Below are 24011 nucleotides of genomic sequence, written 5' to 3'. Positions count from 1 at the left end.
GTCAGAAAGAGGAACCTGCCATGAAGGTTAACCATCAGGCCTGAGTGAATCACAAGACGCATGATAACTAACTGAGAAATGATGACTAAGTGGACTACTGCCAGCAAAGTCAGATTTGTGCACCCGCTCATGGCTATCAGGACACACTGCAGGATGAAAGAAACCTACATGAAGCCATCTCCTCAGCCCACCCGAGAGCTGCTCCACTTACTAAAGAATGCACAGGCCTGCATCTCAGGGTGCTCTGCGAGGAAAGGGGGTGGTGGTAAGGTTTCACGTAACCTCATCTGCCCAAGTTCAATGGTAGTCCGCTAGTGTGTAACTCCAGCGCCCAGAGGGCCTGTGCAGATGCTGACGTGGAACTCAGTTCCTAGAAGGCATGTGGGAACGCTGACATGAGACTCCAGCTCCCAGAGAGCACATGGGGACGCTGACATGGGACTCCAGCTCCAAGGGTTCTTTTGGTGCTCTGACATAGTACCTTGCGGTTAAACACACACTGAAACTTTGTATTACAGAGGTTGGGGATGATGATAGGCCCCAAGTGACCTCGTCCACTCCCGGGCATTGATAAAGGGACCATCGGCCTTAGACCACACATTTTTCAATGACACATGTCTGGGAACACTTTCTGGAAACCCCACCTGATGCTGGAATGGCTTGGGCTGAGCTCTCTGCAGCTCAGAAAGCCTGAGCTCAGCAGGGGTAGAAAGGGCAGCTATGTGCGCCCTCCAGTGGACAATAGCACTCACTGCAGGACACTCAGCTAGGCTCTCCTGCCCAAAACAAGGCAAGAAGCGCAGCCACATAAACATTCCCTCTCAAGGACACTCTTTTGATAGGTTGCATAAGAGTCCCATGGTGGAAGCTCTATGCATGCCCTCGGGGTCTGATTGGCTGACAAAAGCAGTCTAGAGCCAAGGCACAGCATACAGCAAGCTCCCTCCCAGGAGGCCCGGCAGCTTTCTGTCTCTTTCTTCCTCCCTCCCTCCCTCCTGCCTCCCTCTGTCCTGTTTGCTTTGAAGCACAGAGGAACAGACAGGGAGAGACAGCAAACTTTCTTGCATCTGCTGCCTCACTTCCCCGAATGCCACCACCAGGGCCAGCTGTGGCTGGGCCAGGACAAGCCCGGGAACCAGCAGCTTCCTCCAGATCTCCCACAGGGGCACAAGGGCCACAGTGCCACAGGGGCACAGCGGCACAAGCCCCTGCACCATCCTCTGCTACTCTCCCAGGTTGATCGGCAGGGAGCTGGACCACAGGATAAACAGCCAGGATTTGAAACAGCACCCATACAGCCCATCTGCCTGGCAGGCTGAGGCTTGACCCACTGGGACAACACCCTGCGCCATTCCACACCACCCGACTCCACCCGTTGCTGGTTTCTTCAGCAGCTCCTTCACTAGGACCGGAGAAGGTTCCTGCCTCCCTGGTTTGCACAACATATGCCGTTGCGTGCTGTGAGAGCGGCCGATACAGATGAGGAATCCAGGCATGTTGCTACTCTACCTGTCCTGGTGAGAAGGACCTCTGTGCAGAACAGACGTCAGCTGTTGGGGTGTCCTGTGGCAGGTGGCACATCAGCGGCGGCCGATGGTGCACAGCCGACTTGCAGGAGAAAGAGTCTTGAGTCCAGGATGATCCCTGGAGGAGGGTGAAGCACTCGCTGGTGAACGAGAGGGCAGCAGCATCTGGGAGGAGGCTGTGGGGCCAAATTCCTGCCTCAAAAGCACATGACAGGGATGCCTGAGCCCTCAAGTGCTAGCTAGGGGTAGAAAGGGCAGCTTTGCGCACCCTCTCCTGTGCAGGGAGCACAGGCCCTGAAAGCCCTCTGTTGTGCAGGCCTTGGTGGCTCCCCAGCCACCGTCATACCTGCTGGGCAGCAGGACTGCATGTTCCAGGGTGCTCTCAGAGCAGCTAGGGCCTGGGACCTCCTATTCCAGATGGCTGGTGACCTCTGGTGCCTACTTACCCATCCACCTGCTCCTGGCTTATGAGCCCCATGCCCAGGCACCACCCACCTAGGCAGAGGAAGGCCAAGTGGAGTCGGCCTTCTTAAACTCCACCCCACACATGTAAAAATACATGAAGCCCTCTCCGCAGCCCACCGGGAAGCTGCTCTGTTACGGCCGGCTGCTCCAGGAACGTGAGACACGGCAAGGGTCTGAGAGATTGAGGCACCAACTGGAGACCAGTGATGGTGGAAGTCTCTCTGAGGCCTACCTTTCTTCCCTTCTCTCTTGACCTTTCAGCTGCTTCTTGTTTACTCTTTACCCTACACCCTCATTAGTGCATATTGGCTACAGCTGAGACCAGGTGCTTCTAGCCCCAAGCCCACTCACTGTAGTGCTGGGCTTAACGAGTGCTAGTCAACTCCTTAGCCCACAACACTGCTCCACTTGCTAAAGAACGCACGGGCCTGCATCTCACGGTGCTCTGCGAGGAAGGGTGGTGGTGGTAAGGTTTCTGGTACCTCATCTGCCAAAGTTCAACGCCAGTCAGCTGCTGTGTAACTCCGGCTCCCAGAGGGCCTGTGGGGATGCTGACGTGGGACTCTATCTCCCAGAGGGCCTGTGGGGACGCTGACGTGGGACCCTATCCCAGGATTCTCTCGGTGCCGTGACGTAGTACCTTGCTGTTAAAGGCACCCTGCCACTTCCTATCACAGAGACCCAGGCTGATACAAGGGCCCAAGTGCCCTCCTCCCCTACCGGGCCTTGGTATGTGGGTCGTTTGGCCTTGGACCCCTGATCTTCCTACCATTCGTGTCCGGGAACACTGTCCTGGACCCCCACCTGATGCTAGGATGCCTTGAGTTGGGCTGTCTAGAGCTCAGAAAGCCTGAGCCCAGCAGAGGTAGAAAGGGCGGCTACGTGCGCCCTCCAGTGGACACCAGCACTCACTGCAGGATGCTCATCTAGGCTCTCCTGCCCAAAAAAGAGAAGCAGCGCAGCCACACAGGCTTTCTCTCTCACAGACACTCTTTTGAGAGGTTGCACAGGAGTCCCGTGGTGGAAGCTCTACGCATGCCCTCGGGGTCTGCATTGGCTGACAAAAGCAGTCTAGAGCCAAAGCACAGCACACAGCAAGCTCCCTCCCAGGAGGCCGGCAGCTTTCTGTCTCTTTCTTCCTCCCTCCCTCCCTCCTGCCTCCCTCTGTCCTATTTGCTTTGAAGCACAGAGGAACAGAGAGGGAAGAGACAGCAAACTTTCTTGCATCTGTTGGCTCACTTCCCCGAATGCCACCACCAGGGCCAGCTGTGGCTGGGCCAGGACAAGCCCGGGAACCAGCAGCTTCCTCCAGATCTCCCACAGGGGCACAAGGGCCACAGTGCCACAGGGGCACAGCGGCACCAGCCCCTGCACCATCCTCTGCTACTCTCCCAGGTTGATCGGCAGGGAGCTGGACCGCAAGGGAAGCAGCCAGGATTTGAAACAGCACCCATACAGCCCATCTGCCTGGCAGGCTGAGGCTTGACCCACTGGGACAACACCCCGCGCCACCCCACACCACCCGACTCTAGCCCCTGCCGGTTTCTTCAGCAGCTCCTTCACTAAGACCGGAGAAGGTTCCTGCCTCCCTGGTTTGCACAACATATGCCGTTGCGTGCTGTGAGAGCGGCCGGTACAGATGAGGAATCCAGGCATGTTGCTACTCTACCTGTCCTGGTGAGAAGGACCTCTGTGCAGAACAGACGTCAGCTGTTGGGGTGTCCTGTGGCAGGTGGCACATCAGCCGCGGCCGATGGTGCACAGCCGACCTGCAAGAGAAAGAGTCTTGAGTCCAGGATGATCCCTGGAGGAGGGTGAAGCACTCGCTGGTGAACGAGAGGGCAGCAGCATCTGGGAGGAGGCTGTGGGGCCAAATTCCTGCCTCAAAAGCACATGACAGGGATGCCTGAGCCCTCAAGTGCTAGCTAGGGGTAGAAAGGGCAGCTTTGCGCACCCTCTCCTGTGCAGGGAGCACAGGCCCTGAAAGCCCTCTGTTGTGCAGGCCTTGGTGGCTCCCCAGCCACCGTCATACCTGCTGGGCAGCAGGACTGCATGTTCCAGGGTGCTCTCAGAGCAGCTAGGGCCTGGGACCTCCTATTCCAGATGGCTGGTGACCTCTGGTGCCTACTTACCCATCCACCTGCTCCTGGCTTATGAGCCCCATGCCCAGGCACCACCCACCTAGGCAGAGGAAGGCCAAGTGGAGTCGGCCTTCTTAAACTCCACCCCACACATGTAAAAATACATGAAGCCCTCTCCGCAGCCCACCGGGAAGCTGCTCTGTTACGGCCGGCTGCTCCAGGAACATGGGACACGGCAAGGGTCTGAGAGATTGAGGCACCAACTGGAGACCAGTGATGGTGGAAGTCTCTCTGAGGCCTACCTTTCTCGCCTTCTCTCTTGACCTTTCAGCTGCTTCTTGTTTACTCTTTACCCTACACCCTCATTAGCGCATATTGGCTACAGCTGAGACCAGGTGCTTCTAGCCCCAAGCCCACTCACTGTAGTGCTGGGCTTAACAAGTGCTAGTCAACTCCTTAGCCCACAACACTGCTCCACTTGCTAAAGAACGCACAGGCCTGCATCTCACGGTGCTCTGCGAGGAAGGGTGGTGGTGGTAAGGTTTCTGGTACCTCATCTGCCAAAGTTCAACGCCAGTCAGCTGCTGTGTAACTCCGGCTCCCAGAGGGCCTGTGGGGATGCTGACGTGGGACTCTATCTCCCAGAGGGCCTGTGGGGACGCTGACGTGGGACCCTATCCCAGGATTCTCTCGGTGCCGTGACGTAGTACCTTGCTGTTAAAGGCACCCTGCCACTTCCTATCACAGAGACCCAGGCTGATACAAGGGCCCAAGTGCCCTCCTCCCCTACCGGGCCTTGGTATGTGGGTCGTTTGGCCTTGGACCCCTGATCTTCCTACCATTCGTGTCCGGGAACACTGTCCTGGACCCCCACCTGATGCTAGGATGCCTTGGGTTGGGCTGTCTAGAGCTCAGAAAGCCTGAGCCCAGCAGAGGTAGAAAGGGCGGCTACGTGCGCCCTCCAGTGGACACCAGCACTCACTGCAGGATGCTCATCTAGGCTCTCCTGCCCAAAAAAGCAGCAGCACAGCCACACAGGCTTTCTCTCTCACAGACACTCTTTTGAGAGGTTGCACAGGAGTCCCGTGGTGGAAGCTCTACGCATGCCCTCGGGGTCTGCATTGGCTGACAAAAGCACAGCACACAGCAAGCTCCCTCCCAGGAGGCCGGCAGCTTTCTGTCTCTTTCTTCCTCCCTCCCTCCCTCCTGCCTCCCTCTGTCCTGTTTGCTTTGAAGCACAGAGGAACAGAGAGGGAAGAGACAGCAAACTTTCTTGCATCTGTTGGCTCACTTCCCCGAATGCCACCACCAGGGCCAGCTGTGGCTGGGCCAGGACAAGCCCGGGAACCAGCAGCTTCCTCCAGATCTCCCACAGGGGCACAAGGGCCACAGTGCCACAGGGGCACAGCGGCACCAGCCCCTGCATCATCCTCTGCTACTCTCCCAGGTTGATCGGCAGGGAGCTGGACCGCAAGGGAAGCAGCCAGGATTTGAAACAGCACCCATACAGCCCATCTGCCTGGCAGGCTGAGGCTTGACCCACTGGGACAACACCCCGCGCCACCCCACACCACCCGACTCTAGCCCCTGCCGGTTTCTTCAGCAGCTCCTTCACTAAGACCGGAGAAGGTTCCTGCCTCCCTGGTTTGCACAACATATGCCGTTGCGTGCTGTGAGAGCGGCCGGTACAGATGAGGAATCCAGGCATGTTGCTACTCTACCTGTCCTGGTGAGAAGGACCTCTGTGCAGAACAGACGTCAGCTGTTGGGGTGTCCTGTGGCAGGTGGCACATCAGCGGCGGCCGATGGTGCACAGCTGACCTGCAGGAGAAAGAGTCTTGAGTCCAGGATGATCCCTGGAGGAGGGTGAAGCACTCGCTGGTGAACGAGAGGGCAGCAGCATCTGGGAGGAGGCTGTGGGGCCAAATTCCTGCCTCAAAAGCACATGACAGGGATGCCTGAGCCCTCAAGTGCTAGCTAGGGGTAGAAAGGGCAGCTTTGCGCACCCTCTCCTGTGCAGGGAGCACAGGCCCTGAAAGCCCTCTGTTGTGCAGGCCTTGGTGGCTCCCCAGCCACCGTCATACCTGCTGGGCAGCAGGACTGCATGTTCCAGGGTGCTCTCAGAGCAGCTAGGGCCTGGGACCTCCTATTCCAGATGGCTGGTGACCTCTGGTGCCTACTTACCCATCCACCTGCTCCTGGCTTATGAGCCCCATGCCCAGGCACCACCCACCTAGGCAGAGGAAGGCCAAGTGGAGTCGGCCTTCTTAAACTCCACCCCACACATGTAAAAATACATGAAGCCCTCTCCGCAGCCCATCACGGGAAGCTGCTCTGTTACGGCCGGCTGCTCCAGGAACATGGGACACGACAAGGGTCTGAGAGATTGAGGCACCAACTGGAGACCAGTGATGGTGGAAGTCTCTCTGAGGCCTCCCTTTCTCGCCTTCTCTCTTGACCTTTCAGCTGCTTCTTGTTTACTCTTTACCCTACACCCTCATTAGCGCAGATTGGTTACAGCTGAGACCAGGTGCTTCTAGCCCCAAGCCCACTCACTGTAGTGCTGGGCTTAACAAGTGCTAGTCAACTCCTTAGCCCACAACACTGCTCTACTTGCTAAAGAACGCACAGGCCTGCATCTCACGGTGCCCTCATCCCCTACCGGGCCTTGGTATGTGGGTCGTTTGGCCTTGGACCCCTGATCTTCCTAGGATTCTTGTTTGGGAGCACTGTCCGGGAACCCCACCTGATGCTAGGATGGCTAGGGGCCGGTCTTTCTAGCGCTCAGAAGGTCTGAGCCCACCGGGCATACAAAGGGCAGCTTTGTGCGCCCTCGCGTGGCCAATAGCACTCACTGCAGGACGCTCCTCCTGCCAGATCAAGGGAAGCAGACCCAGCCCAGAGAGGCACTTTCTCTCAAGACCCTCTTTACAGAGGTTGCACAGGAGTTCCATGACAGAAGCCCTACACACGCCCTCAGGGTTTGCATTCGCACAGAAAAAAGCAGTCTATAGCCACAGCACAGCACAGCACACAGCACAGCACATAGCATGCTCCCTCCCAGGATCCCGGCAGCTTTCTGTCTCTTCCTGCCTGCCTGCCTGCCTGCTAGCCTCCCTCTGTCCTGTTTGCTTTGAAACACAGAGCAACAGAGAGGGAGAGGCAGCAATCTTTCTTGCATCTGCTGGCTCACTTCCCCAGGGACCACCACCAGAGCCAGCAGTGGCTGGGCCAGGACAAGCCTGGGAATCAGTTGCTTCCTCCAGATCTCCCACAGGAACACAGGGCCACAGGGCACGGGGGCACAAACCCCTGCACCATCCTCTGCTGCTCTCCCAGGAGTACCGGCAGGGAGCTGGACTGCAGCGGAAGCGGCCATGACCTGAAGCTTCAGCCATATAGGGCAATCACTTTGCAGGCCACCGCTTGACACACTAAACACTAACCCTAACCCAAAGTCTCCCACTGACATTTTTCAGATGTTCCCATCATAGTCTCCATCTTTGCATAAGGCTCCAGAGACCAACTAACAGTTTACTGTGGTTGCGATTTTTCAGGAATTTCTTGTTCCTTGACCTTGGTAGCTTTAGCAGTTCTTAATTTTGTTGCTACCTCAAAGAGCAGTGCATAAATTAAAGCACAAATACCACCAGTGACCACTTAATAGTAGATCGGCATCAGGCTGCTGCTTATTATATGGGCTCTTCTGGCTGTGGGCCCGCTGTCCAACTCCTGCCAGCACTTCCCAGCCTCACTGCTTACAGGTGTGACGGGGCCTGGAGGCTGCATGTGGGGCAACTGGCCAGATGGAGGTGATGGCACAAGAAAGGAATAATGACCTCTTCTATTGTCCTTGTTCCACATGCCAGCAGAGCCAGGCACACCAATGACTCAACACAGGCCTCATGGCAGCTGGGTCTCCTGAGGAGTCACAGGCCCATTCACACAGCTCCAGCCCTGGCCATGACCTTGTGGAAAGCCTGGTCCCTTCCACAGAATTCCCAAGAGACTGAGTCCCAGCTGCCCCCACTCTGTGCCACATTACAAGAGCAAGCCTGACTGTCCCATCTCTTCTCCATCCCTCAGAAAGGAGGAGGCCTCTGTTCTGGTCACCAGCCCTGACCATGGCTATGACCTTTATGCTCCTCAAGGAGTTAGGCCCTCCATGTGATGTGGTTGGGATGCCTGCCTCCCACGAAAGGAGGCCAATCCCACTACTGCTTCCAATCCTGCAGCCTGGGTGGGGACAGGGAGGAATCAGACTGGAGTCACAGTGGCAAAGCTAGAACTATCTAGTTCTAGGTCCATTTAGAATCACAATGCCCACCATCTACTCACACAGGTTGCCTCCCCTTGCTGCCCCAGTGAAGAGAAAATTTGGTCCCTCAGCTGCTGAATTGTACCCCTGTCCCTCAGGCCTCAGGAGACTCTTCCCATATGGCTTCTGTCCCCCTTCCTGCTCAACTTACACCCTCCTGCTTTTTCCTTGCAAGTCACTGCCTTCCTGGCCCGCCTTCCCTGAGTCCCCTCAACCCTTGCATGGTCCCAATCCCCTGCCACCAATAGGAGTAAGGATCTAAAAGCAAACAGATGCCAAGGCTGGCCTAGCTGAGGAAGCAGGGGACCCGGTGGAAAGACAGGAATTCGATGGTAGCAGTAACCCAAACATGTGGGTATCTGCTTCATGGCTGCTCCCAGTGGCCCTGGAGGGGTGTAGTACTGCATATCCCATTTTACAGATCAACACAACAAGGCACCCAGGTGAGATATAACCTGCTCCAGATCACACAGTTCCTAAGTGGCTGAGCCAGGACTCCAGCCCAGGTCCTTCCCAGTGCCTCTCTTTGGAGGGAGCATGGTATCTGTGAGATAGGAGAGATATAAGGCAGCACCTCCTTTGCACTGGCTATTCCCTGTTCTAAAAGGTTCCTTCTTCCATCCCTCTTTCACCACCACCAAGTCCCACTTAAGCTTCAGGATGAGGATAAATCACGTTCTGCACCCAATGACTGTGCTCAGTGGTCCCCATGCTTGCTGCTTTGTCTGTGTGCCCTTGAGCTTGGCCATGGCTTCTTGTGATTTTTTACAACTCTTTTGTATTTAGATTGTATCTGAAAGGCAGAGGCACACAGACTGTGCAAGACAGAATGGGATCTTTCACCTGTTGGTTCACTCCTTGAATGCCTGCAACAGCTGGGCTCAGCCAGGCTGAAGCCAAGAGCCAGATCTCTCGCCTGGGTGGCAGGAACCCAAGGACTTGAGCCCTCAATGCTGCCTCCAGGGTCTGCAGATCCAAGCCCAGGCCCCTCTGATACGGGATGCAAGTGTGCTATGCCAGAACCTGGACCCTGGGACACAATTCCACTGGTCCTGGGTTCTTAAATGCATCACACAAGCATGGACTATTCCAGATAAACTGAGAAAAACTTGATGCTTCCAGGGATGCTACCGAGTGGACAGATAATCCACAGGGAAAACATCTGCAAATCACAGCACACAAAGGCCACCCCATAGAAACAACACTTACAAATCAACAACAAAAGGCTCTGTGACAAAAAAGGCAGAGGATTGGGGTAGGTCTTTCTCCAGCACAAATGACCAATCAGCTCATAGAGATACTGGACATCCTGGGAATGGGATCTGTTTACCCCCTAGTCTCAGGTAAAATCAGGATTGGGGACTTGAATTCCTGCTGGTCTGGTCTTATCTGTCATGGGGCTGGGTTGGGTTTTGGGTCTGTGAGGCTCAACACCCTTTTGTGAAGGGAAGCAACATATCCTTGACTGGGATCAAGGGCTCAGTGGGAACATAGGCATGGGTGGGCACCAGAAGTGGTTCCCTTCCTCTTTCCTCCTTCCTACACTAAGAGGGAGAAGCAGACACAAGAACCAATCCTCCTCCCCAGTGAAATAGGAGCAAGCCCCAGAGCAAAGACAGACACAAAAGGAGACTCCTACAGCAGGGCTGGTGTGGTCTCAGCTGCTTGTAACCAGCTCCCCACAGGCACTCCACCACCACCATTTACCTGCCCTGCTTATGGCAGGAAAGCCCCAGCTGGGGCCACAGAGCCACCCCCAACTTCTCCCATATACCTGTACCACTCCAAAGCATACCAGTTCCTATGGCTGTTGAGGGGTCCAGCCTTGTGGGAAATGTGGTGGGCAGGGGCATGGGGGGGGGACTGGTGCACTTGCAACAGGGAAACAAACACATCATGCCAGCTTGGGGACCTGGGGCTGTGCCAACATCCTCCTCCTCCAGACCTGGGAACAGCCAGGTCATGCAGGGTCCCATGGAATTGTGATGGCTTCTGGGAGGGGCACCCCTAGGCTCCTGCTGTTCCATCCCTTGCCCTGGGCCCGGATGACCTTCTCCAACGTCAGGAAAGCTTCTCCAACTTCCTGACCCTTGGCCCTTGGTCTCTCAGCTGTGACTCCTCATTCCCACAGCCATGTGCCCACAACTGCCTGCACCTTCCTCACAAGCCAGCTTGGAAGCTTCTGAGTCAGGCGAGGCTCTGAATCCCAGCCTGATCCACACACAGCTCCCCTCAAAGACGGGCACATGTGCATGTGAGCCCAGGGCTAGCTGATACACATTCCCAAGGTCCACAGTCCACACCGCAGGCTTCAGGAAGGAACCCTCGGCCAACAACCACAAAAGGAGCAACGGGCAGAGGAAGAGATGCCCGCCCTAGTGCTGCTCATCAAAGAGATGCTGGAAACAACCCCAACATCCATCAGCCGACTGAGACACCAGTCAGCACACCACCGCCAAACGCTGGCCACGGACAAACAAGGCAGCTGTAAATCTGCACCTCAGCACACGTATCAGGACATAGTTTCAGTAAACAACACAGGGAGTTCAAAACAAACTTTAATTTGGTTGAACACAATAGTTGTTAAGCAAACAATGAATTACAATCTGAAAACACACCCCATTCAACCTTGCAGAAAACCCCAGTACTCAGAAAAGTCTCCACAACCACAAGGCAGTCAGCATGATCACCCGCCAGGCCTTCCTCACAAAGCTACCTGACATGAGGGCACCTGGCCTGAAGCAGGAAAGGCGAGAGCAGCTGCAGTGGACTGTCCTTCTTTGCAGAAACCCAGGGAGCTCCAGTCCAGTCTATCCATGCCTCAGTGGACAGATCCACCTCCAGCTGCTGAGCCGCCAACTTTTCCCAGATGCATTCCCCAACACAAGGAGCTGCTGACCAAACTGTTCACACATGGCTGCAAGCTAAGCAGCTCTTGGCATCCAACAGGACCCTCTGCATTCTATCCAGAATACTGCAACTGGTTGTGTTGGACACATGTCATTGTCCTAGGGACTGGCCTGGCTCCAGAGGGACAGTTCAGCTGAGACTGCCCCCTGAGAACTCCAGGAGCATCTTGGCTCCCCAGAAACCATCTCACCAAGCTTGGCCACTAAAGCACTGCACCTGCGGGGCGGAACAAAACATGGACTTACACACAGAAGCTGCCTTCCCATCTGGAAAACTGGCACCTATAGACCCACACATGAACTCAGGAGGGAATGCTGCCCCACAGCATGCCACATCCCAGCTCCTAGCCCACCAACAGCCTGTTCCTCTCTGCCCACTTTAAATCCCCAAAAACAGCACTGGCTGAGTGCATGTGACTTGGGGATCACATATCCCAAAGCTTGTAGGAAGGCCTCACCTGGCTGGGGGGCAGGTGCTGGCTAAGCTCCACAGCAGACCCAGAGTCAAGGAAGGTGGGTGAGGCTGGCAGCAGATCTGGAGGGCTAGAAGAGGGGGTGTGAGGCAAGGCCCTGTTTTGAAGCAACAGGTGGGGAAAGGCCCTATCAGGAGCCACTCTAAGGGCTTGACATACATCACACATGATGCTCTTTCCAGGACCCTCATGGCTGTACAGCTAACAGAACAGGACACATCCAGCAAAGTCACTCACTAGTCACAGAGGGTACCTGTGAGGGGTCAGAACAGGCTCCAGCAGAAGCTGGGAGCAAAGAGTTGGGGGACAGCAGTGCCTGGGGTGTGTGAAGGAGATGGGAGGAACAATAGGGAATTCACAGGCAGTCATTTGGGACGAGGGCCACACAACATGTGCTTGCAGTGGAATCTGAGCAGGCAACCGGCAGTCACTCAGCACAACAGTGACATCCCAGCACTTCAGCTGACCAGGAAATGAACTGGCACTCCTAAACATGTGCACCACATGTCCACCATGGGATCCACCACCACACTCCCTGAGAAACCACAGCAAACACACAGATGGCACAGCACAGGCCTGTTCACAGTAGCCTGTGACTGCCCCAAACCAGGATGTAGCTCTCAGCACAGCTGTGGCTTCCTGGTGGACAGAGGTAACCCAGGGAAGCCACAGACATCAGTGTGACACACACCAATCACAGCTCAGCAAGGGACTCGCAATCCTCTATACAGGAAGAAGTAAGGAGTCAGAGGAACGAAGAAGTGTCACAACGGCCATGTGGACAGACTGCTGGTGGCAGCCTCTGCCACATCTCTGCTCCCATCCACCTCTGAGGTACGGATTTTCTCACAACCTGAGTGCTGTAGTGAGTACAGCCACATACACACTCGGGGCTCCTGTAATTCTGCTCTCACTGGTCAGATTACAATACTTGTACTCTGAAGACATGGTCCTGGGGCTGCCATTCTGCGGCACCACAGGCAGTGCTGCTCCCTCCTCCACTGGAGGACTGCACACCCAGTCACAAGCCTGCTGACCCTGGCAGCCTTGTTCTCCATTTCCACCTGTCCACAGCACTGATGCCACCAGCAAAGTCTCACAGGGTACTTAAGAGCCTCCCCGAAGTCCCTTTAGAACTCATTCAGAGACCCAGTGTGATAGCTAGTGGCTAAATCCTTGCATTGCATGCCTGGGATTCCATATGGGTGCTTGTTCATGTCCCAGCTGCCCCACTTCCTTTCCAGCTCCTTGCTGTGTCCTGGGAAAGCAGTAAAGGATGGCCCAAAGCCTTGGGACCCTGCACCCACACGGGAGACTCAGAAGAAGCTCCTGACTCTTGATCAGCTCAGCTCTGGCCACTGTGGCCACTTGAGGAGTGAACCAGTGGACAGAGATGTTTCTGTCTCTCCTTTTCTCTGTGAACCAGTGGACAGAAATGTTTCTGTCTCTCCTTTTCTCTGTATGTCTGCCATTCCAATAAATTAAAAAAAAATTTTTTTAAATAAACCTACGACTGGGAGAATAAAATCAGATCTTGATCCTACTTAGAAACCGACAGCCTTTGCTTGGGAAAAAACGACAGCAAAGGTTTCTGGGGCTCACGGAAGTCTCAGTAGAAGAATTTCCGAAGTCCCCAGCTGCTGATGCCCATCGACACGCCAGGCATCAACTCAGCCTGTGACTGGGGCACTTACCTCTGGGGGAGAAAGAAGTCAGGAGCTGGCATGAGGGGCTGCGTCACCAGGAAACCACCGACCTGGACTGCCCCTCCACTGCCTGAGCCAGGGCCCTGCTCCAGGTACACACTCGGCAGACTGCCACTGGATGGGTCAGTAAATCCTGCAGAGAAACCAATTTCAGCCCACAGAGGACACAAAGACAGCTGAGTGGAGAAAGTGACACAGTCCAGCACAGCTAGCTGGGGTGGCAACATAAAAACTCAGGAAAAAAACATTGCAACCACAACTGGTAATTGCCTTATTAGTCCTTAGGAGACAAACACAAAGGTTTGTTTGTCATGTAAGATCTTACACCTCCCTCCCCAGTACTGCTCAGCCACTTGTCCCTCCATATAAGCATCAGTTAGCATCCCTGCTGCTCCACTTCTGATCCAGCATCCTGAACATGCAACTGAAAAAGCTGCAGATGATGGCCCAAATCTTGGACCCCTGCACCCACGTGAGAGTCCTGGGTGAAGCTCCAGGCTCCTGGCTTTGGCTCCACTGCAGTCACTGGTGAGTGAGCCCGCTAAAGGAAGATCCACCTCTCTCCCAGCCCCTCTTTGGAACTCAGACATTCAAATAAATAAGACTATATAAAACAAACAAAAAAAATAGTTATGATGGATTGGTCAGTTCTGGGTGATCCTTTCTGACCCGAGTCTAGCAGCATGCGAACAGCCCTCATCTCAGAACCTGCAGGGAGGCTCATTTTGTCCTCCTTCCTGTCTACCTGGTAGCTACCTGCCCAGACCAAGGAGGCCTTCCAGACCAGCTGGGGAAAGTCTGGATATCAGGGCTCAGACATAGTGGAAAGATGGGTTCCATCTTCTTCAAGACAAAAGTGGAAAGTCTTGGCACATTGGCCAGGACTGGTGTGTCACATGGCAACTGGTGTCTGAGAGAGAGAGCTGGGACATAGAGCAGAGCAGACTGTTACTGAAAAGGCCCAGGTCTGCAGACACCATTCTTATTAAATTAAAAAAAAAAAATCTTGAAAAGAACTAAACCTGCAACTGGAGGGTGGGAGCAGGCATGTTGGAGTAGCAATAAAGTTAAGTCCAATCCAACTGCCTGTAAAGGCCTGCAGAAAGCAGAGCATGGTGTGAGTGGCTGGAACACTGTAGCCATGTGGGAGACCCAGATGAAGCTCCTGCTTTTGGCTTGTCCCAGCCTTGGCCATTTTAGTCACTTGGGGAGTGAGCCAGTGGACGGAAAACCTCCCTCTGCCTCTCCCTATCTCTCTGTAACTCTCACTTTAAAACAAATAAATGAGCCAGTTTATATCATAGTGGGTAAAGCCTCTGCCTGTGATGCCAGCAACCCATATGGGCACCAGTTCAAGTCCCAGCTACTCCAGTTCTGATCCAGCTCCTCATAAAGTCCCTGGGAAAACAGGAGAGGATGGTCCACAAGCTTGGATCCCTGTAGCCCCAAAGGAGACCTGAAAGAAGCCCCTGGCTCCTGGTTCCTGTTGCAGACATTTGGACAGTGAACCAGCAGTCCTGGAGCTGCTCAGAGCTCTGGGAACCATGGTTCCAACCAGGCCTGCAGACACTTCACCTAAAAATGACAGGGCAAAAGGAGGCTCCCAGCAACGAGTTTCCAAACAGAAGGTGTGAAACACAGTATCCCTGTTACAAAGGGAGACAATTTTTTAAAAAAGATTTATTTATTTATTGGAAAGTCAGATATACAGAGAGGAGGAGATACAGAGGAAAATCTTCCATCTGATGATTCACTCCCCAAGTGAGCGCAACGGCCTATGCTATGCCAATCTGAAGCCAGGATTCAGGAACTTCTTCCAGGTATCCCACACGGGTGCAGGGTCCCAAGGCTTTGGGCCGTCCTCGACCGCTTTCCTAGGCCACAAGCAGGAAGCTGGATGGGAAGTGGAGCAGCCGGGATTAGAACCGGTGCCCATATGGGATCCTGGTGCGTTCAAGGCGAGGACTTTAGCCGCTAGGCCACGCTGCCAGGTCCGACAATGTTTTTTTAAAATAAAAAAGCACAACTGTAAGAAACAAAAGCAAGTCTGGTGCTGCAGCACAGTAGCTCAGAAGGCAGCCTGTAGCACCTGCTGGTGTCCCACACTGGAACGCCAGCTTCCATTCTGGCTGCTTCTCATTCAGCTTCCTGCTAATGTGCCTGGAAGGTAGGGAACATGGCCCAAGCCAGGCTGCCTGCCACTCCTGTGGGAGGCCAGGATGGAATTGCCAACCCCTGGCCGTGGTGTGGCCCAGAGCTCGTGTTGTGACCATTTGGGAATGAACTGACAAGTGGAAGCCATCTTTCTGTTTCTCTCACTCTGCCAATCTACCTTCCCAACAAATAGACACTGCAGAGAGGTACCCATGCATTGAGCAGTAAGAAAGGGGGGTGAATGCACTGTGATTCACAAGGTAGGGACTCCAACTCCATTACATTTGATGAGTACAAACCATGTCTAAATATTCTTAAATGTCACTGACAGCTAAGTGGTAGTAAGAGACACTAGTACGCTAACAGAGGGGTCTATGCAGCTCAGGCCTCCTCCAGCAGTCGGTGCCCCAGCTGAGTCAAGCACCACAGAGGGGAATGAAGGGTGGAAACTCTCCTGCTTCTCAGGCTTGGGCACACATTCTTTACAAGAGAGGATGAGTGATCCAGGATGCCTGTGGGGCAGTCTCTGCTATGGTGGCACTGAGTCTGGGTCTAATTAAAGACCAGGAGTCCCAGCAGAAGAGCCTGGCTCTCCCCACCAACAAACAGGATCTAAGTAGGTCAGTACCGGGTGCAGACACGGTCTGCTCCAAGTAGACTCACCTGTAAGGTTAGGATCGCTGAGGGCAGCAACAGACACAGCCAGAGCATCATCTAAAGGGTGCATCACAAAGTCCTGCCTGTGACTGGGGACCAGATGTCCAGCCTGCAAGGAAATATCCTTGGAGGATGCAAGCGCAAGGGACATCAACCATGATTCAGAGGCCACCAGAGAGGGCTCCACAACACTACTGTTGGCAGGCAGAGTGCAGAGACCAGAGCCAGGGCAGATGGTGAGGACGGAGGCAGGATCATGGCCATGCTCTTCCTGGTGCATCTCACCACCCTGCAGGAACCTGGAAAACATAGCAAAGACTGTCCCTCAGTCGACAGTGGGGGCTACACAATGTAGGCTCGTCTAGGTTCAACCACAAAGGCTGCAGGGCCCAGCACAGCACTAACACACTGCTCCTATTCTTTTTTTTTTTTTTAAGAAGAAGGGTTTTCTTTATTTTTATTATTTTTTTTATTGGAAAGGCGGATATACAGAGAGGAGAGACAGAGAGGAAGATCTTCCGTCCAATGATTCACTCCCCAAGTGAGCGCAACGGCCGATGCTATGCCGATCCGAAGCCAGGAGCCTCTTCCCCACGCGGGTGCAGGGTCCCAAAGCTTTGGGCCGTCCTCGACTGCTTTCCCGGGCCACAGGCAGGGAGCTGGAAGGGAAGCGAGGCTGCCGGGATAGAACCGGCGCCCATATGGGATCCCGGGCATGCAAGGTGAGGACCCTAACCACTGCGCCACCGCGCCAGGCCCCTATTCTAAACCTATGACTGCCACTACAAGGACTGTATTCCTAAGAAAAAAATCTAGAAATACAAAAGACATTTATGTAAAAGATTGATTAATTTGAAAGGCAGAATTATAGAAAGAGAAAGAAAACACATAGAGACAAATCTTCCATCCACTGGTTTATTTCCCAAATGGCTCGGCTGAGCTGGTCTGAAGCCAGGAATTCCATCTGGGTCTCCCACATGGGTGCAAAGACCCAGGGAGTTGGTCCATCCTCTGCTGCTTTCCCAGGCTATCAGCAGGAAGCAACTAAAATTTAAACCAGCAACCACACAGAATGGCGGCACTGCAGGGGCAGCTTTACGCACCACACTGCAACGCCAGACCCAGGGCTAGACTACACCAGACCTGGCTTCCAGAGATACTTCATGAAGACCAACCACAAAAGCATTCATAGTTTATTTACAATGAGCTTCAATGCAGTGTTGGCAACTTAACATGATTAGCAAAAGCCCAATAGTCCAGAAAATAAATGCCAGTTGATTTTAAAGGCATACAAGGCAGAAGTTGGTAACGAAGCATTGCATTTCAAGGAACGCTCACTGCATCCCCTCCCTTGACTTCAGTAACACACCATTTTACAGCTGGAATCGAGGTCATACGAACCTACCAGAGGCCCAGGTACAAATGTCCTCAGGAGGGACCACATGCAACACAAGCGTGTGACCTAACGATCAGACCTGACATGAACCTCAGGCCCACAGCTGACAAACACTGAGCTCTCTGTACTTTCCTTATCTTTATGAGGCAGCAAATATGGGCTGGTTGGAAAAGCAGCAAAAATCAAATTCTAAAACTCTTTCATGACCTGTTCCTCCTTTTCTCTATCTGCCTACTGTGAGAAGGACTAACTAAATAAGCCAAGAAAAAACACTACACGCTTAAAAATCCTTCACTTAGCAGCAGCATGGCCTCCCCCTAGGTGACTTCTGGACACCTCACCACTAGGAAACCACACCCCCAGCTGCCCTCAGGACTCAGCCTCAGCCTTGGTCTGAGCTTGGATTCTTGGTTCACTTACACTCTTTCGAAGCTGGTGTTGAAGTGTGTTGGGTTAAGCTGTGGCCTGCAACTCTGACATCCCATACTGGACCCAGCAGTCTCAGCTGCTCCACTTCCAAGTTACCTCCCCAGCAATATACCTGGGGAAGCAATGAAAGATGCCCTGGGTGCCTGGACCCCTGCCACCCAAGTGCAAGACCCGGAAAGAGCTGGTTCCTGGCTTTGGCCTCGCCTGGCTCCAACTGTTGAAGCCATTTGGGAAATGAACCATAAAATAGAAAAAAAATCTCTTGTTCTCCTTTCAAATATATTGTTTTAAAAAGTGCACTTGGTTTTCCTGTAATAAAGCCATATACTTCTTCTCCAAGGTTCAAAAATGCCTGCTACAGGTGCTCAGCTTCTTCCTTCCCACATTACTTCTGCGAGGTCTTCCTGGCAGTACACAAAGCAGAGTGCTCAGACAGCATTCTGCAAAGGAGAAAGGTGCTGACTGCACGGAATGCACAACAGACAGACTACAGCAGACTCACAAACCACAAAAGCTGGGGTCGTCTGCAGGCGAAGTCAATCTCCCCCCTTTTCCCAAACACACATGAAGGTGGGCCTCACTCCATGTCAGGTTCCAGAGTCACAGCTGCTCTGTCTCTGATGTGGCTTCCCTTCCTCCAATCAATCAGCAGTCACTGACCTGGTACCTGTGCGGTGGCCCCAGCACACTCATGCCCACTCCCCATCCTCACCTTCAGCTGAGAAGGCGAACGAACAGGTGAGATGGCCCCATAGCACGTGAGGACAACAGTACCTGGGAGCCAGGGGCCTTGAGATCGTCTCAGCTCCAGGAAGGTCTGTGACCAGGGCCAGGGCCTCCCAAGGTCTTTGGAGGGCGTCTGGAGACTGCGGAGGTACGCCGTCCCTGGGCCAGGCTGGAAAAAACAGAGGGAAGGAGAGGCTTCGTGACTCTATCTCGGCCTCCCTTCCAGCAAGTAGAGCAGGGTGTGGCCACTGGGTCATCAATCTTTGCTGTGAGCTATCCCCAGACCCACATCTACTCCCTGATCCCCACACCGATGCCCATCTATCTCCACATGGCAATCTGGGCACACGGGTGGGGGGCCGGGCACCTACAACCTCACCTACACCATTCCTCGGCACAGTCTGACTCTCTCTACCTTCAGGATTAGCTGGCCACCAGGTGAGGTCTTGACTGTGCTGAACATTGGTGAGGTCTGCACCTATAGCCACAGTGCCCCTGTTCCAGTGTCCCGTAACAGTTAATGCAACGAGGGGGCTTGTCAGAAAGCAAACCTCCAGATACCATGATGCTAGGGCCTTGGAGACACCCACCGGACCAATGACACCAGCGGTCCAGACGTCTCTCCTTTGTACTGGGGTCTTCGGCCACCACCCGCTGGGCTGGCTGCACATGCTGGAGCAGGGACTGCTGGCACCGCCGGTAATTAGCAAACCAGTTGTAGACCTGCTCTGCAGTCAAGCTTGTCTCCAAAGCCAAACTCTCCTGTCCGAAAACAGCACAATTAGCTTTGTTAACTCCTGGTCCGTGCCCACACTTCCACAGAAACCAAGCTGACCTCTCCAAAGGCAGCAGAATCGGCACCAGCTGCACTGGTGGCTGACCAGGGCCTCTCCTAGCCACCTGCTTGGAGAAGACACAACACCTCCCAGGCCCAGGCTCAGTTCGGGAGTCAGGCCAGGCCAAGCGTCGTAGGGAGCCGAGCCTCAGCAGGCCTTGTAGAGCAGGCCCGCAGTGTCCTGAACCTTGCAGAGCAGGCCCACAGTGTCCTGAACCTCGGGAGGGGCCCGCTGTGTGCAGTCACCGCCCCCAGCACCATGCACCCCACACATGGGGCGACCCTGAGCAAAAGCCCCAGCAGAGAGGGGGGACCCAGCCCAGTAAGCAGCAGACAGGAGAGGCCACCAGGAGGAGCCATGCGACCGCGGGACGGATGTGCTGAGGGAGCAGGAACCAGGCACTGTGGGCCAATGCCCCTACCCTCAACCCACACCCAGTACCAGCCATCTCAGCCTCCATGCCTACAGCCACACTGAGAACCTAAGAAGGCGACTGGGACTGCCCTCTGTAGACTAGGCACAGGGCACGCCCTCCCAAAAGAGGATAAAGAACAGGCGTGGGGGCAAAGGCCCAGGGACAGGCAGCTGAGGCAGAGGTAAGGCTTCCACCTGTTCTTACCCGCTGAGCCTTGCTGGGGTTAATGCTCACGGCCAAGGCAAAGTCTTGAAGCCTCCTGCGGACCTCTCTGGGGAAGTTCCGACTCTTGAGGCCATCCGGGCAGAGGCCTGCGGGTGGGGGATTCCTGGAGGAGATGAGAACAGCACAGTGAGGGGGCCCAGCGGTCCCCTGCCCTGTGACAGCAACATTTCTGAGGCAAGGCTGTCCCACAAGTGAAAATCAGCGTCTAACCCACACACCTGCAGGCCATGGCGGGGAGCTCAGCCCCAAGACCCCCAAAGAGGGCTCCAGGATCTGGGTTCCCACCCCTATGTTTTCACATTTCCATGTGGCTTTTCCCTGTCCTCCCTGTCTGCCCATGGGACTTATGAGGCAAAGTCCTTGGCCTTCCCACCCATCTCTCAGTGCAGCCCCACCCCCATACCCTTGCGCCCTTCTCTGCCCAGCACTTCCTCCCTAGATTTCACTGAGTTATCATCACTGACTTGCCACCATGGCGCCTGCCAGCCCACTGCACCCCTCAAACACATGGGGACCCCAGCAATGAGGCTGCAGCTGATGTTCTGTGTATTGGCTCCACTTCCCTGCCTCCCTAAGGACTTTCCAGATTCCATTCCAATTCAAGTGTTTCTTGCACCAGAGGCATCGGGGCTGGTAAACATTCTGGCGGCTCTCACCTCCCCCCAGCCCTCCGGCTGCTGCCTCAGTCAGGGCTCTCCCAGTAAAACTTCTCTAGCTTCACCCAGGGTCACTGAGCCAGCTCCTCCCCTCACCACGGGCAGCAGAGGGTCACTGCTGTTCTCCTTTATCACCCTGGACTTCCCTCCCTGCATGCCACACCCCGCACTTCCCCTCACCCCCTGGCCACTCCTCAGCTGACCACTGCAGGGGGTATGAGGAGCAGCTAGGCTGCTCAGGCCACTGGACAACATCCCCAGCACTACTCCTGAGATTGAAGCCTCCTGGAGCTAGGCAGGGGACATGTCCAAGTTGGTCACAGTTTTTCGCCACCACTGAATATATCTTCATTTCTACTGAGGACAAATATCACTTCAGTTGAAGATTTCAGCTGCAAAGCCTATGTGGACGTACATAATGCAGTGGGCACCTTACACATCCCAAATGCAGCTCATCTCCCTGGAACCACTCACCCCACCCCTGCCCTGTGTGCCTTAACAAGAACCACCACACTCCTGGTTCCAACCCAGGGCCAAAAGCCCTGGAATCTCTTCCCTTTTCACTGCATACAACTGTTCTTGGGCCATGATTTGGGTCCTGGACAACGCCTGAGCCGCAAAGAGACACCACCCTTCCTGACAGCCCTCAGGGTCAGCCAGCACCATCAGAATACAGCCCTGGGCTCTCCTTGTGGTTCATCAGTCACTCTCCCCGCAGGTGAAAATTCAGCCACCACCTGTCCCTATGGTTACAGGCGAAGGTCACTGCTGCATTTTCCAAAGGCTGTGAACACCCCTTCAGCCAGCGGACATCCCCTAAACCAGAGGTCTTAAGCCAGACCTCTGAGGTTGCCACTCCCTCTGCCTTAAACACTGGTGCTCACAAGACCACCACCATCCCTCAGGTAGGGTCTCCTTCCAAGGCTGGGATAGACCTGCACTACCAACACTGAAGAAGCCCCTCCCCACAGCCCAGCCCCCTCAGACCACGGTCTCTGCAGAGACCTGCCTGCTAGCGATGATCGATCCGCTAGCACTTCGTGGTCTCATGTCAGTGCCACCTGCAGGAAAGCAAAGCCTAGGGTGCCCCAGCATCCAGACCCAGGGAGTGCTCCCCAAACAGCTTGAGTGACAGGATGCCACCCCTACACTGGTCACCAAGTGGCTGCCTCTGCTGGGCTTCCACTGGCAGGCTGTCAGCCTCTGTGTGGTGGGTCACACAGCCCTAGCGGTCCCAGGCTCACTGACTGCTGGACTCTGAAGGACTTGCCTCACATTGGCCTCCCTGCAAGCAAGCCTCTGTAGTACAATCCATCTCTTCTTCCAGGAGCCACAGGGAGGGGTGGGGTAGCACTCAGAACAAGACCTGTGAGCCTTGCTTGGCAACAGAAAATAACGTAAGGGCATGGCCAACCCCTCAGGAGCCCCTGACACACAGAGCTAAAGCCCAGCAGTACCTCTTCCTGCAGCGGAACTTCTGCACCGGGGTCAGCGCAGCCACACCCAGCTTCCTCCTGGCCAGGTCGTAGTGAATGTCGTTCCAGAGCTGCACCAGCTCACGGCTGCCTCCTGGCACCCGACAACCCTGTCAAGGAGAGTCCACTAAAGCCACATGTTGGTAGGAAGAACCAGGTCTGGATGGACCCACGGTTAGCAGTGCTGAGGGCTACAGTGGGAAAGGAATAAACAGGCACAAGCTAGAACCTGGAACAAGTGACATCAAGCGGCCAGGGAGGCATCAACTGCACAGAGCAAGGTCTTGGCCTCCTGCAGAGGGAATGACATACTGAGAGGGATTCCAGGTGCCGCCAGACTGGGGACCGGGGTGATGATGGGTGTACCTGGCCATCTGATCACTGTCAGCGCTTCAAAGCCAGAAAGAAATCAGGTTTCACTCCACCTGCTGTGTTTATGAGCTGGCACCACTTGATGCACATCCAGTACTCAGATTCCCAAGCTGCTTGTAACTCACTCAAGTGAGAATTACCGGAACTAATCTTTGTATAAAACACCTCTCCCAGGCAGCCCTAAGGGGTTGGTCTGTGAGATGTGGGCCAGCAACTCATTGCTAGCTCCCGGCATATGGATAATGCTTGAATGGTGCACCCTGCCCCTCCTTCCAATGGCCACTGAGCCCACATGTACCTCCAGAAGCCGGCAGGCCGCCTGTTGCTGCTCCTGCTGGGCCAGGACACGGGCACACACCAGGGCCACATCTGCATTGTCCAGGAGGTGCGGGCACAGCTGGCTGTCCAGAATGGCAGAAACCAAAGGCTGCATCTGAGTGAGGTCATCTTGGATGTCATGGCATAGGCTGCCCGCGAGGGGCACCAGCTCCGCCGGGGGTGGGTGGGTGTTCCCGTGCTCCCTCAGCAACATCAAGAAGCTCTGCATCATGCCACTCTGCCAACAAAGACCAAGATCAGACCATGTGCACACAGCAGGCCACACTGCAACCTCCATGCCAGATCAGCTGTGGTGCCCAACTGGGAATGGCCAAGGACCACACGCCTGCAAAATTTCCTTCTACCCTCCACCAGAAAAAGTCTGAATCCTGAGAGGGTGACCCCACGGGAGAGTGACCAGCACTAGTCCACCTCTTTGTCAACACTATTACTGATGTCATTGGAATGAGGTGGGGAGAGAACTCCTGCTAGTCTACTCCCCAAATATCCACAAGAGGCTATGCAAAGCCAGGTGAAAATTAGTATGGACCTCCCACGTGGACAACACAAACCGACCACCTGCACCTGAGCTATCACCCGCTGCTTCCCTGCCTCCCAGGGTGCAGTTGGGGGCCAGGCTTGAACCCAGATACCTCACAACGATAGGTGGGATCCCCAGCAGACTTAACTGTTACTCCAGAGCCTGCCCCCAGTCACCTGACTTCCCTGAGCCTCCCTTTTCCGCATGAGATAAACTTGATTCTGTTTCCTCGGGGAGGCCCCCAAGGCGTTCCGGGGCACTTGCCCACTGCCGCTGCTGCTCACTGAAAACGCTCAGCTTCCACAGGTTAGCCCGGAAAGGGCGGCCATGAGC

At 54.8% G+C, this 24011-nt stretch overlaps 1 protein-coding gene across 1 annotated transcript; it reads right to left on the bottom strand.

The window, feature by feature from the left end:
- Positions 1-18766: 18766 nt before the first annotated feature.
- Positions 18767-23526, bottom strand: LOC121154373 (anomalous homeobox protein-like). The gene is made up of 5 exons (XM_040977325.1): positions 23118-23526; positions 22430-22557; positions 20296-20419; positions 19431-19602; positions 18767-19009 (listed from the first exon to the last, which is right to left on the bottom strand). Exons 1-5 carry the CDS (start codon positions 23433-23435, stop codon positions 18804-18806), a joined length of 948 nt encoding a protein of 315 aa, XP_040833259.1. The 5' UTR covers positions 23436-23526; the 3' UTR covers positions 18767-18803.
- Between the last annotated feature and the right edge of the window lie 485 nt (positions 23527-24011).

This window comes from Ochotona curzoniae, unplaced genomic scaffold (assembly GCF_017591425.1).
Source record: "Ochotona curzoniae isolate NIBS_2020 unplaced genomic scaffold, NIBS_Ocur_1.0 contig_1, whole genome shotgun sequence".
In the NCBI taxonomy this organism is placed as follows: Eukaryota; Metazoa; Chordata; class Mammalia; order Lagomorpha; family Ochotonidae; genus Ochotona; species Ochotona curzoniae.
Note: the sequence above shows the minus strand (reverse complement) of the source record. Positions and strands in the feature narration are given on the sequence as shown.